A 13380-nucleotide genomic window follows, 5' to 3' on the forward strand; every position below is an offset into this window, starting at 1 on the left:
TATGTGTGTGTGTATGTATCTATCTGTCTGTCCGTAACTCCGTCTATGTGTCTGTGTGTGACCAATGTCCCATGGCGCACTGACTCTCAAGCTCTTCAAACACGAAAGGAATTTCCTTATTTGTACTTTCTGACCCTCTGGCTGCAATAAGTGTGTGTGTGAGTGAATCGGAGCGAGAATGTTGAATTTGAGGTGGTTGTATCTGTTATGGCTGAGTTTGGCGGAGGTGATAGATTACAGCATTGCCGCTGCTTTATACAGTGTGAAGATGGAAGACAGACAATCTCTTAGTGTCTTAGTGTTGCAAAAAATCAAAAAAAGTTTTCTAAATGTATCCAAATCCAAATTGAGAAACATACCGTTCAGGTAACAATTCCACATCTTCACAATCTATGAACAATTGTACATACAGTATAGCCCTTTCGTGTTCTCTCATGCTAGTCATCTCAAATGTCAAAATAAAAGTTGCCTGAGGAAAGTGGTATTTTCTTGATGTACTGAAAAAACATGGCTGGGTTCAGACGAGAAAATGTGCGTTACGATGCTGTTTTTCAGGCAATATGTGCTACTGCCATATGCACTGAACCTTGAGGCTAATTTATGCTACTATGTCGTATGACAAAATTGGCACATGTTCAACAGATCATGTTACGTATATCCTTCTCTTTCCATGTACCGCTCCATTTCCTCTCCAACAAATGTATATTATTAAAGCTACAATTCTTGCCTCCCTCTCCTGAGAGGAAACTGCAACAACGTCCGAACTACAATAAACATAGTGTCTTATCAGGTGCTCTGTCTGCTCCAAAATAATTAACTTTATTGACAACTAGTAGGTGTCTTATTCCCATATCATATAGCCTACTGTAGTTGTAATGTCATGTCATTAGTGCCATCACATGGTCCTATGTCTGGCATTATAGGCTGATTAATGACATTTACTCATATTAGAATTTGTTTCATTCTAATTATCTATGAGCAATGGCTTAATAAAACTTTAAGCAGGCATCTTGTGCCTTGCCAAAACCCGCAGCACTTCCCTGCTGCTTAAATTGTTTTATACTGGATGAGGTTTTTGCTTGGAGCTCTTAACATTAAATTAGTTAAGAGTGACTTTGGCTAGTTCAATCTTGGCGGTGCAAGAAGTGATGAAATAAACGTTTTCACATTTTCACCACAATCGCATCTTTTTGTTTTTGCTAAACCTTTTTTTTATAGGCTGCGCGCTTGAAGAGAAAAGTGTGACCTTACCACCTCCCCATCTCTTGTGTCTCTCCTATTCTTTTCTCACTACCCATCTATCTATCTATCTATCAGTATCATCTATCCATATATACTGTGTATATATATATATATATATCCATTCATTTATCCATTCATTCATTCATTCATTCATCCATCCATCCATATTCAGGACCCATTCTTGATCAAAGGAAAAGAAAAACTAGAATTAAATAAAAATAAGTGTTGTGGAGACATGGATATTATGTGTGTTCTGAGGTGGTCCTGGTGGCCTTACATCCTGGTTGTCATGGTTACAGTGTTATAATGTTGCCGTCCTCCCTCATGCTCTCCTGGCTGCTGCTGCTGTTTGTGTGGGCAGGGCTGTCATTGTTAATGGGCGTGGTCAGCGAAGTGTCACTCAAGGACACGCCGACACTACTGGGCATGGAGACGCTCTGCGGGAGGGGCCTCTGCACGGCGGAAGACTCGTGCCTCATGCTGCCGAGCGAGATGGCGACGTTGTGGTTTCCGTTGTTGCCGTTGGTCACGCGGTGCGAAACGTACGTCGGCACGTTGTCACTCTCGATGATGAGGTCGTCGTCGTCGTCTTCGCTGTCGCCCTCGGCAACGCTGTTGCTGTAGTTGTGGCAGAGGACATGGCAACATGTTAAGAGCAGTGGGAAAAGTGCATCCAACAACTTTGTAAAAGGTTCAGGCCATATTGGAGCAATACAGACACTTTTAAAGGTTTTTTCAACATTCAGTGGTATTTCTGTAATCTGTAGTTTTTTAATAGGCTCCCCTACAACCACACCCTCCCCTGGATGATGATGCGTACGTCCAGAGACAAATTAACTCACCTTTCTGAGCCTAATTATTAAAAAAAAACGACAGATTACAGAAAAACCACTGAATGTTGAAAGGTCAGGTTTTTTTTGTGTGTAATTGAGGTCAGGAAACATGGAAAATAATAATAAAATAAATAAATAAACGCATTTAGCTGGGGACCCCCTGGAACCCACTTGAGGACCCTCGGACTACACTTTGAGAAGCGCCGCTCTAGGCCTCATTGTGAACCAGTCTCACCTAGCAGTCATGGGGTTGCTCTGAGAGGCGGGGCTGGGCGAGTCATGGGAAGGGGCGGAGCCTGTGGACCCGGCTGAGCCTGTAGAAGTGTTTCCGGCCGAGACTTTGCTCCCACGATGCACCACGTTGTTCCGCTGGTTGGCTGGCTTCACTGTCACTATGAGGTTGTGACTGTTGGCCACCATCATGTCTGTCACCTGAAGTGAGAGAGAAAAGAGAATGCCCGCAACACTTCCAATTAAAGGTACGTCTCAAGGTGCATGTCCCGACAATATCATGACAAGAAGAAGACATTCAGCACTCAATAAGGGTCCTTTTCATAGTTTTATTTGCCGTTCCCAGATGGAACAACAGACACAATTGAACCTTGACGGTCTTCTTCAGCGCTGAGGATCTACAAACTCACAGTGAGCGTATAGATCAGCTATTTTTGGTCAAGAGTTTTGGTGTAGAGCAGTGGTTTTCAACCAGTGGTCCCCAGCTAAATGATGGAGAGTTGGTAACAAAATGAACTCTTATAGATGCCCCTTTAACTCTCGAGAGTGTGGTCTTAATTTACAATAAAGTCTAATTAAGTCTAGACAATTGAGAGAATGTAGAAGAATTGATACTTTGATCAACATTTGCCTGTTATCTCTTCTATGGTGCCACATCAATGCAGCAATGATAGAAATGTGGACAAAACCTCTATCTAAATGGTGGTTTGTGGCTCAAATGCCCAATAAATAATGGACCTTGATGTGGAAAAAGGTTGAAAACCACTGGTGTAGAGAGAAAAAAGCAAGTATAAAGTACAGATCCAACTCGGGTTTAGACTAGAGGGTTTAAGTGGTTAAGCCTTCGGCCTTCATGGCCTCCCAGTACTTCCTACTACATGCTCTCTGCTTTGTATTCTGCCTCTGGATTGAGTGTCTCAAACCAACTGGCCTGATTCCACATTGTGTTGTGACTCAAGGAAGATTCCCTGCATGTTACAGATCCTCAGATAAAACTATAACTAAACTAGAAAGTCGCTCTCAGTGGAGCACAAATCTCTGCCAGGAGGCATGCCCTAATAACAGCAGCACTGTGTCCCTACTGTCCTATTCCCTCTCTCTCGTACACATTTATTGTCTACCTCTCTCCACCGTTCTGCCAGACTCTGTCTGTCTGACTGTCTGGCTGGCTATCATTCAAATCCCTCTCTGTGATACACAAAGTCAGTCTGGTTTTTAACTCTTTTACCGCTTCGGACGTTCCCGTTCGCCCCAATTTTGAACCCAGCTCGTTGCCAATACGAACGCTCGTTCTTTTACCTTGTCTGATGACTGTAAGCTGATGAGGGGTCGCGCGGGTGTGTACAGTAAAAACATCTCCCGTAATGCTGCTTTCAAATCTCCACCACACGTATACATCAATGATGTCCAATTCACTTCCTGGCTGTTCTCTGTGGACCTGATCTAGATTATGCATTTCTATGCTCTGAACGACGGCAAGCGGAGCCGCCCAATTCACACCTATTCTTTGCATAAGGCTGCCCTCTGCCGTCAGCTTGGCTACAGAACACATATAATAAATAAAAATAAAAATAAAATCGTTTGAAAAAAATTAATAGATCTTTTTCTATAACATCGCAAAGGTAAGCTGCTTTCTGTTGGCACCAGCCCCAATAAATAAATAATAAATCTGGCAGTAGAACTGTTAATGCCTTGTGTCAATTATGTTTGTATTAACAGTCAACCAAATGTGTTCGCTGCCCACATCCACATGACAGAGAGAGAGAGAGAGATCATCAGTAAAGATGTCCCAATCCCGTTGTCCAAAACATGTTATTTTCAACTCCAGCATGCTTGTTCACCAACTGTACTGTACATGTCTGTGATTTCAAGACAGTTTTGGTGCATTCTTTGGTGAACATAAGTACTCTTAACAATGTCAAGGGGTTTGGTTTGTTTGACACTCCTTATAGCCCCATGGGATGCTTGTCCCATAGCCTGGAGGGATGGCCGCTCTATACAGTAAATTCATAAAAATGGCATTGTTGCTGTTGAAAAACATTCAGGTTCTTGCCCTGCTGGTATAGTGTGCACAAGAAATGTGATGCTGATCGGCCTAGTTGTACACAGGATTAGGTAGGCATCATACACACACGCTCGCAATAAATTAGCCTGCGTGTGTTGTTTATTTTGAACAAGTTTCCTGTCCTGTTTCTCAGTAATCACCTGATCCAGAGATTTTCCCGCCACGTCGATGCCATTGACCTCCAGGATCTCGTCATTGACACCCAGCAGCCCTGTGCTTTCTGCCAGCCCCCCACGTACCAGCCGGGATATAAACACCCCAGGGACCTGGAGAGGTAAGGAGAAGAGAGAAGCACATGAGATCATAGGAAAGAAGTAGAGAGTACTCTACATGAGAGAGGAGATGACAGTAATGCAGTACATTTGACTGAAACAGGTCTTAAAACATCAAGCATTGTCGTTTGATATTACAGAAGCTTACATATGATATAAAAATATAGAACGGTGGAGATGATAAAAAAAGGGACGAAGACAGAAATGGAAAGTGGGAGGAAGGAATGAAACATCCGAGTTTCATCATCATTACTAATCTTAATTAAATGCACGTGTTGAAAGAACCTGCTCTTGAGCTTGGAGCCCAGAATCCCCACTGGTTGCAAATCCAAAGGGAAAGACTTTCCGAACAAAAATACAATTTTGTATTCAGGATATCGACCATCAAGAGATATTCCACCATCACCAGTGACCTTCTCTGCGTTGTCTTACCTTCTCTACCCCCTGCGATGTCACCCGTACGCTCACTCCGTCGCGGATGTAGAACCCCAAGGGTTTATGGGTGCCGTGCTTGTGGAGCCGTACGCGGCGGTGTGTCTCCGGCAAAATGTCCACGTCAATGATGGAGGAGATCTGTCGGAAGTCCTGTGGTAAGCCAATCCGTAGGCCTGGCTTGTTCTTTTGGTGGGTGGAGCCGGAGCCGGTTGGGCGTAGCCCTGTCAAGCCCAACCCCTTTTTGCGCCGCTGGAGGGAGTTGGTGAAGACTACAGGCTCGTCTTCTGGAACAGAGAGAGAGAGAGAGAGAGAGAGAGAAGTTGAGCATCATTTTCATGCACTTTGTTGTATGGCAAATAGCCAATAGCCGATCTACAATGTTATCTGCAAATCTGCAATTTCTATTATTTTATTATCAAAAAGGGATTTCTTTCGACCCCAACTAGGAATGCCAGGGTTAATGAGGGTAAATTACAAGAGAGAGACAGGCAGCCAGTCTGAGTGAAAGATTGCCTTCGCAATCTCAGGATGTACTGAGATAACTTCCATCCAGCGAGATGTGGGAGAAAGGGCAAGAGGCAGATTGAAGCATAGATACAGATAGAGGTTGAGAGAGAGAGAGATAGAGGTTGAGAGAGAGAAAGAGAAAGAGAGAGAGAGAGAGAGAGAGAGAGAGAGAGAGAGAGAGAGAGAGTACAACAGTAGAGTACATCACACCACAGTGTTGTCGTTCTTCACTTTTGTTGTGGCGGAAACGAAGGCGTTTTAGTCCACAAATATTATGCCATGGATCTAATTCCATGAACGTATCCATTACCCCAACGGTCTGTGTGTGAGGGAGTGTTTTTACAGCCTATCTTTGCAGGGGTCTATCCCAGCGGTTCTAAACCTTTTCTGGACCAGGGCCCACTTGAACATCTCAAAAGCATTCGCGGCCCACCCATCTGACCACTTAAAGTGGTTGTCAAAGTGGTCAGATACTGTAGGTGGGCTGGGCTGCATGCATCTTCAGATTCCCACACTGCCACAGAAGGCCACAGAGGCACCTCCACCATCAAACAAAAGGCCAATGCGTCTGACAAAATGAAGCAAGTCAGATAATAGAATAGGGTGAGAATAAGCACAGGCATATCCATTAAAAAAATGCTCATTAATCATTGTTATTTTATTTTATGGGTTGCATTTGTAGTCCTAAACAGCCATGTTGATGACCAACACAGGTTTTTCAATTTGTCTGATTGGCATGGAACCAATGTTCTACGCCAATCAGAACAACTGTGTTGGCCATCAACATGGCTGGTGTAGGACTACAAATGGAACCCATGAATAATAAAATATAGGGCAGACAAATACAGGGCAGATACTGCTAGGTAGGACAAGCTATGATATAGAGTAGACTCAGGGGATAACGTCATTGTCAGGAAGAAACCTTGTATGTCCAAACCATTATAAAAAAGAAATAACCTGTGTTCCAATGGATCCAGTGTCGTTACTGCCTTTATTGATAGATACAGTACTATATACTGTAGGCGATTATTCCAAACATAGGAGACGGTGTTGCATAAATTAGAAGGCGCGGCTTGTGATTGGCTGGAGCGGAGGTCTGGAGTGCTCGGCTGTGGTCACTTGGACCGAGCGGGTGTGAACGTTAACCTCTATGACTAAACCTAACCCAAACCCTAACCTCAGTAAAACGATGCCTAACCCTAACCCAAACCCTAACCATAACCTCAGTAAAACTATGCCTAACTCTAACCCTAACCCTAACCTCAGTAAAACTATGCCTAAACCTAACCCCAACCTCAGTAACCCTGACGCTGGCGAGTAGCCGACGCTGGTGAACGGAAAAGAAGCGCTCCTTCCTCCACCGTCTCCTACGTTTGGAATAATAGCATACTGTAGTAGACTGACAGGAAATGGGGAGAGAGATGGGGGAGATGACACACAGCAAAGGGCGTCGGGATCGGGACTCGAACTCGTGACATGCTGTCAGGCTGGATTATCAGCATAGGTGCCCAGACGGTTATGCCAACCGTCTGGGCCCGATGTCGTTATTACTTAGTAACAAGCTCTTGTTAAAACGTTTTAACCTTGGTCGTTATACTGTTGCAAAACTGCACACGGCGTCATGCAGAACAGGATTTCAAAGCCTAGTCATGAATCCTATAAAGTATGTATTGCCGGCACTTTCCAAGTTCCAACTGAGTCAAAACTAGCATTCACGCTAGCTCTTGTAAAAGACTAGTGATATACTCAAACGTTAAGTGACGAGGATCATTTATAAACTAGGCATTTAGCCTCAGAGCATTATGCAGGGCAGTTACAATAACCATCATCAGAACAAGTCACAAACTATGCAGTAAAATATTCAAAGAAAGAAAGTGTTCTTCCACTGGAATGGATTTAATCAGATTACTCTAATCCTATTAATTCAACCTAATCCATGGCCAGAAACCTTAGTAGAGGAGTGCAAGACTGTACCAGGAGAAATAAGACAGATGAAAACTGATGTAGGGGAGGAAAGCTTCATTAAATGAAGGGGGAGGTGTAACGGTGTTCATGTACCGGTACTATACAAAAACATAGCTCTGTCTAGGCAAATAACCACATGAAACCTAGTGTCCCTATTATGGGGGGTAACACAGCCTATCTACAAACTCACAATGCGTGTGAGAAGAGGATTGGAGTTGAGTGAAAAGGAGCAGACCAAGTACAGAGCCAAAGGTCAAGTTTACTATGTACTGTATTGAGTGTGTGTGTGTGTGTGTGTGTGTGTGTGTGTGTGTGTGTGTGTGTGTGTGTGTGTGTGTGTGTGTGTGGGTGCGTGCGTGCGTGCGTGCGTGCGTGCGTTTTATTGATAGTGTTTGTTTAGAAATATTCTGAAATATTCATATGAAAAATATCCTATTCAGAAATATTTGAAACATTTAGCCAAAAATGACAATATACCTGTAGAGGCCAGGTTGAAAGTGGTTAAGAAAAGACACTGTAGTAACATCTCTGTCTGTGGGTCCAGATGTGGAGGATCAGCGTTCAGGGTTGAGATAATCAAACAGATTAGACACACAGACAGATTACGCTAAATCTCCCATCTACTGTATAATCCCATCATTGTTATACTGTACAAGACGAAAGAATGATCTTGACATCAGTGTCACTCTCTCTCTGGAGATCACACAACATCATCTTGGATCTCAACACCATTTTGGTTTTTAGTTTTTCTTCAGAATTTCTGTATTTTCTATTTTCACATACTAAGGAATTTGACTTGGTGAGGTTGGTGCATTGCAGTGAAAAGCAAGCGATATTTACATTTACACTCAGATATATCATATATAGGTTTAGATAGGATAGTTTATATGCCATTTTTGATTAGATGCTACTTTACATAGAAGACAGACAAGAGAGATGATCTGTCATTGGTCGCTGTGGGATTTAGCCTAAATGCCATGATGTCTCCCACCTCAGTGAATTTGCTATTATGTTCCTTTGAATCTGACATTTTGTCATCGCCGCAGGCTTCTCTGTGATGTTCGAAACGCTCCTATCCTCGCGTCACCAGACTGTCGACCTCGGAGGAAAGCCTGGTATTCGTTTTAAACGGACTGTGTGATCCGGTCTAGGCATGGCAGATGACGCGACGTTGCTTTGTTTTGGTCCCCCCCCTGTTTGTTTGCCAAATCCCTATTTAAATGCTGGAGAAGTGTAGTCTTGCCAGTCGCTAGCTCGCTACGAGTTGGACTAAAAGATGGATATACCAAACAAACCTTTAAAAAAATAAGCAAAACTACGCCGCATCAAGGATTTTATTGGGTAGGCCCTAAAATTATGCCCTTGAGTGGGAATTATTTTGGGTTAAAACTGTTTCTGGTTTGATCTTTGAGGCCAAAGTGTAGTCCATCTATGACTACAAGATGACGTAGGTTGTTTTTGCTCCCAAACGAATCAGAAACCCGAAGATGTTACTGATCCCAATCTAAAACGCTACAATCAGTGGAAAACCATGAAGCCATCAAATATATACAGTATGTCAGGGGTTCTCAAACCTTTTAGCCCAAAATAAGCAAATAGGGACTTGGGACCCCCACCCTGACAAGCACTTGGAATTGTAGATCTTACATTTAATGTGACTCAGATCCACAGATAAGTATTGTGAAAATAGCAGATCTAGCATGTAAATCTGCTATTTTCACAATGTTCGCCTCTAGCTTACTTAATATTTGACAGTTTGGTCTTGAAAATCCTTAAATTGTCACTTTATAAATGTGAAGATACCCTGTATACACTTTGTTTTTGTTGTTTGTTTAACGTTGAGTGAGACATTTTTACATTAAGCTAATCATCTGGGGACCCCACAAAATAATTTGGACATTAGCCAAAAATAGATCTACAAGTTCACAGCTTGAGCTTGTAGATCGTCTATTTTTGGCAAAGAGACAGGGAAAAAGTGACCCAATTATAGTTGTCACTCTCATCCGTTTCTCTAAGAATAGAGTCTTTACAGTAAGTGGTTAATGGGCTTGGGAGGATGTAGTGAGCTAGTTGTTGTTGTAATAACACAAACAGACCAGGAGGAGGAAACGTACTGACAGCTCATGTTAAGCAATAACATTATCAATGCACAGCCATGCCTGTACTGGTACACTCCACCAACCAGGAAGTCATATCAGACTAGACTAGCCAAACAGAGTATAGAGAGGCTCGCTTCTGTGTGATTTCACATGTTTTACCCAGAAGGCACACACACAAACACACACACACACACACACACACACACACACACACACACACACACACACACACACACACACACACACACACACACACACACACACACACAATATCAGTGCAGAAGGACTTGTACAGTCTGATCCTCTTATTATCATAGAGATCCAGACAACACAAACTCCATCCCCCACCACGCAAACACGCACAGTGCTCACACACACGCACACACACACGCATCCCCCCTGGGGATTAATAAAGTGTCATCTGGCTGTACGCACACACGCTCGTACATTTGAAACATATGAAACGCAGACACACACACACACACACACGCGCGTTTAACTCCAGACTTGTATACAATAAGCCACTAGTTGCTAGGAGACCATACAACAATGGCGATAAAGACCATAGTGGCTGGTCCATTGTGCTTTGGATGTTTTTCCTTTCTAGTAACAGCAGATAGGTGAATGGGGCAACATCTATAACACAGACACTGAATCACTGAGGGCTTTCAGGGTACACAGACAACACAGCTGAGCAGTGCAGTATTGGAAATAGACAGTGATGATGGGAGTAGTGTTGTCAAAAATATCGATTTATCGAAAAGTATCGATTTTGAATATAGTATCGATTTTCAATATGACTTTTCCATAGTTTCAATAATATCGATAATATCGATATTATCAATAATATCGATAATATTGATCAGTTTTGACCTCTCGTTGGTTTACACCAACATTAATTTTATGTGTGTCCTTCCTACTTTGGCTTATTCCTAGTTATTTTAAAGGCCTATTTGTACTTAGAATGTGAAAAAATCAAAGGCAGGCCTTTAAAAAGTGCACTACCATCTACCTCAAGAAGTTCTGTATTTTTCTTTAAATAAAAATAAACATTTTTGCACTGAAATTGCTTTGGTTGCGTGGTATCGAAAATGGTATCGAGTATCGAAATGTTTCATAATATCGTATCGAAGTTAGAAATCCAGTATCGTGACAAGCCTAGATGGGAGGGCGATGCGAGGGGTTATTTTAATCCAGATTTGATCCTGATCTCTGGCGGTGTTTGGCAAAAGCTAAATCTGATCTGGGTCAAAGGGTTAAACAGTGTGTGTTCCTGTGTAAGTGCCAGCATAGATCACATACATATTGTCACTGTCGGGCAGAAACCTTGTACCTCCAAGGTTCAAATGTGTACGTTTTTTCGCTAAGTAAAACCCTCCTTCATCAGACAAGGCCGTTGCACAAAAGTAGTGAAAACAGCAGATCTACAAGCACACAACACCTCACACCTAGTTCATTTTTTTAATGCTAAAAACTAACGGTTTTGGACATACAAGGTTTCCACCCAACAACGACGATATGCAGGCATGTACAGTATGTACTACACACACACACACACACACACACACACACACACACACACACAAACACACACACACACACACACACACACACACACACACACACACACACACACACACACACACACACACACACACACACACACACACACAGCTCCTAAAGGTCAAACAGCCATCCACTGCATACTGGGGTCATATAGAAGACTTTTGGTGCTTGCAGATTGGAAATAGATCCAATGGGTCAATCCTTTGGCCTTGCCTTGCGAAACAAAAATAAATAAAGTTGGATTTGATACATCCTGCAAAAAGCTACAATCCAGTATCCACATCCCACATGCTCCGCCACACACACACACACAGCAGAACCTCTATTCAAGGTTCAAGCTTGTGCTTTATTGTTACATCTTGTGTACAGGTACACATATTATGACATTTTCACAATTATGACATTTTACATGATGATTAATTGTCACTCAAATAATTGCGATTAACGATATAATTGTGTTTTTGTCGTTGACAATTACATTTCTGTTTGGCTTTTAGGCTTTGAAGTTGCACATGGCAGATATGACACATAAATATACAAAGAAATTACAGACATATTTGACAACTTTATACTATTATAAAGAACATTGATAGTGGAAATAGACGATCTACAAGCTCACAGCGCGCTGCACACGCCAAAGGTCGTCCGGATCGGAAACCGAACCGGCGATGCCGCCAGGCATCCACACGCCTACGCGGCATGCACCTGGACCAGTAGGCCAGCGGGCGCCCCGTAAAACCTGTTTTTGTTGGGCTTCCTTCAGACAATGCAGCAGCATAGATAATAATAATAATAATTCACGCGCAAAAAAGAGAAGCAAAAAAAGAGAACACCAGCGTATGTACAGTTGCATATGATTTCCATTGTCTTTCTCTGTCTCTGTCTGTCTGCCTGTATTCCTTACTGTGTACAGCAGTGTTTCTCAACCACTGTGCCTGGGGACCTTTGGTGTGCCCCTGAGAATGGTCAAGTGTGCCCCTTGAAACTGCTTGAAAGCCAGTATTGTATTTATCATTTTAAAAATGATTTAAACTAGTGAAAACAGCCGATCTACAAGCACACAACGCCTCGCAGCTTGTAGATCTGCTGTTTTCACTACTGTTGTGCAACAGCCTTGTATGATGAAGCAGGGTTTTACTTTGCGAAGGAACATACAAATTTGAAACTTGGAGATACAAGGTTTCTTCCCGACAGTGACGATATTTACACCCGCGTATTATGTTGGTGTGCCCATGGATTCTTGGGACATGAAAAGCGTGCCCATGCAGAAAAAAGGTTGAGAAACACTGGTGTACAGAGTTGTGTGTGGGTCTCAGTGTCCCCCAGCTTGCACCCACATTATGACTTTTAGTCCCCCACCGAGGGAAGCTTATTAAACACAGCCGGAGCATACCAACTGCTGACGCAGACACGGGGGAGAGGCTAGAACATACCAACTGCTGACGCAGACAGGAGGGGAGGTAAGTCACAGAGGGGTGTGTGTGTGAGTGCGTGCGTGCGTGCGTGTGTTGGGGGGGCGGAGGAGAGGGAAGGACAGCAGATCACAGGAGTACAAGTTATGAGAGAAGAGGAGGTCACAGGTTAATGAAGGCAAGGTCAATGGGGAAATAAGCGATAGGACTGCAACTATTGATTATCTTTTTTAGCGATCATTCCATCGATCACTTTCTCTATTTGAAATGTCTTTTTAATATATACCGATGTTTCCTGTTGAGATTGACACATTTCACCCAGGTTTTTTCATCTCACTCACGTCACTTTGTCTGCTGACCATTGTGATGCAACATATTACCCATTTCTAAATTTAGACAGTAATACTTGTTGGGGTGTAACGATATAGTAAGTGAATCGAAAAAATGTGCAACGATCTACTATTTCGATATGCAAACAGCTAAATATCGTATACCGTTTGTCTTTGTATCGTATCGTATCATTTTACAATGCAAACAATCGATTGTATGGATACTAAGTACCTGTGCCTTGTATTTAGCCATTTTAATTAGAAAAATGAAAAAGATGGGTCTAATTACTTTTACATTCCGTGCACACACGCATGGGTCATGGCTGTTCTGAGCACTAGTATTGATTCACTGACATCAGCATTAATGGTGAGAGAAACACACACACACACACACACACACACACACACACACACACACACACAC

The 13380-nt window shown here is 42.7% G+C and overlaps 1 protein-coding gene across 1 annotated transcript in view; it reads right to left on the reverse strand.

Moving 5' to 3' along the window:
* Positions 1-1535: 1535 nt before the first annotated feature.
* pard6a (par-6 family cell polarity regulator alpha) overlaps positions 1536-13380 on the reverse strand; it is a gene marked incomplete at both ends in the record, with an annotated part of 35669 nt that continues 23824 nt past the window's right edge. Inside the window, 4 exons of the mRNA XM_080736388.1 lie at positions 1536-1860; positions 2311-2507; positions 4512-4637; positions 5076-5362. Coding sequence (XP_080592514.1) covers positions 1536-1860; positions 2311-2507; positions 4512-4637; positions 5076-5362 — 935 coding nt within the window. The remainder of the gene's footprint in view (positions 1861-2310; positions 2508-4511; positions 4638-5075; positions 5363-13380) is intronic.

The sequence above is a fragment of the Nannobrachium achirus genome (genome assembly GCF_963921795.1).
Source record: "Nannobrachium achirus genome assembly, chromosome: 11".
Classification (NCBI taxonomy): Eukaryota; Metazoa; Chordata; class Actinopteri; order Myctophiformes; family Myctophidae; genus Nannobrachium; species Nannobrachium achirus.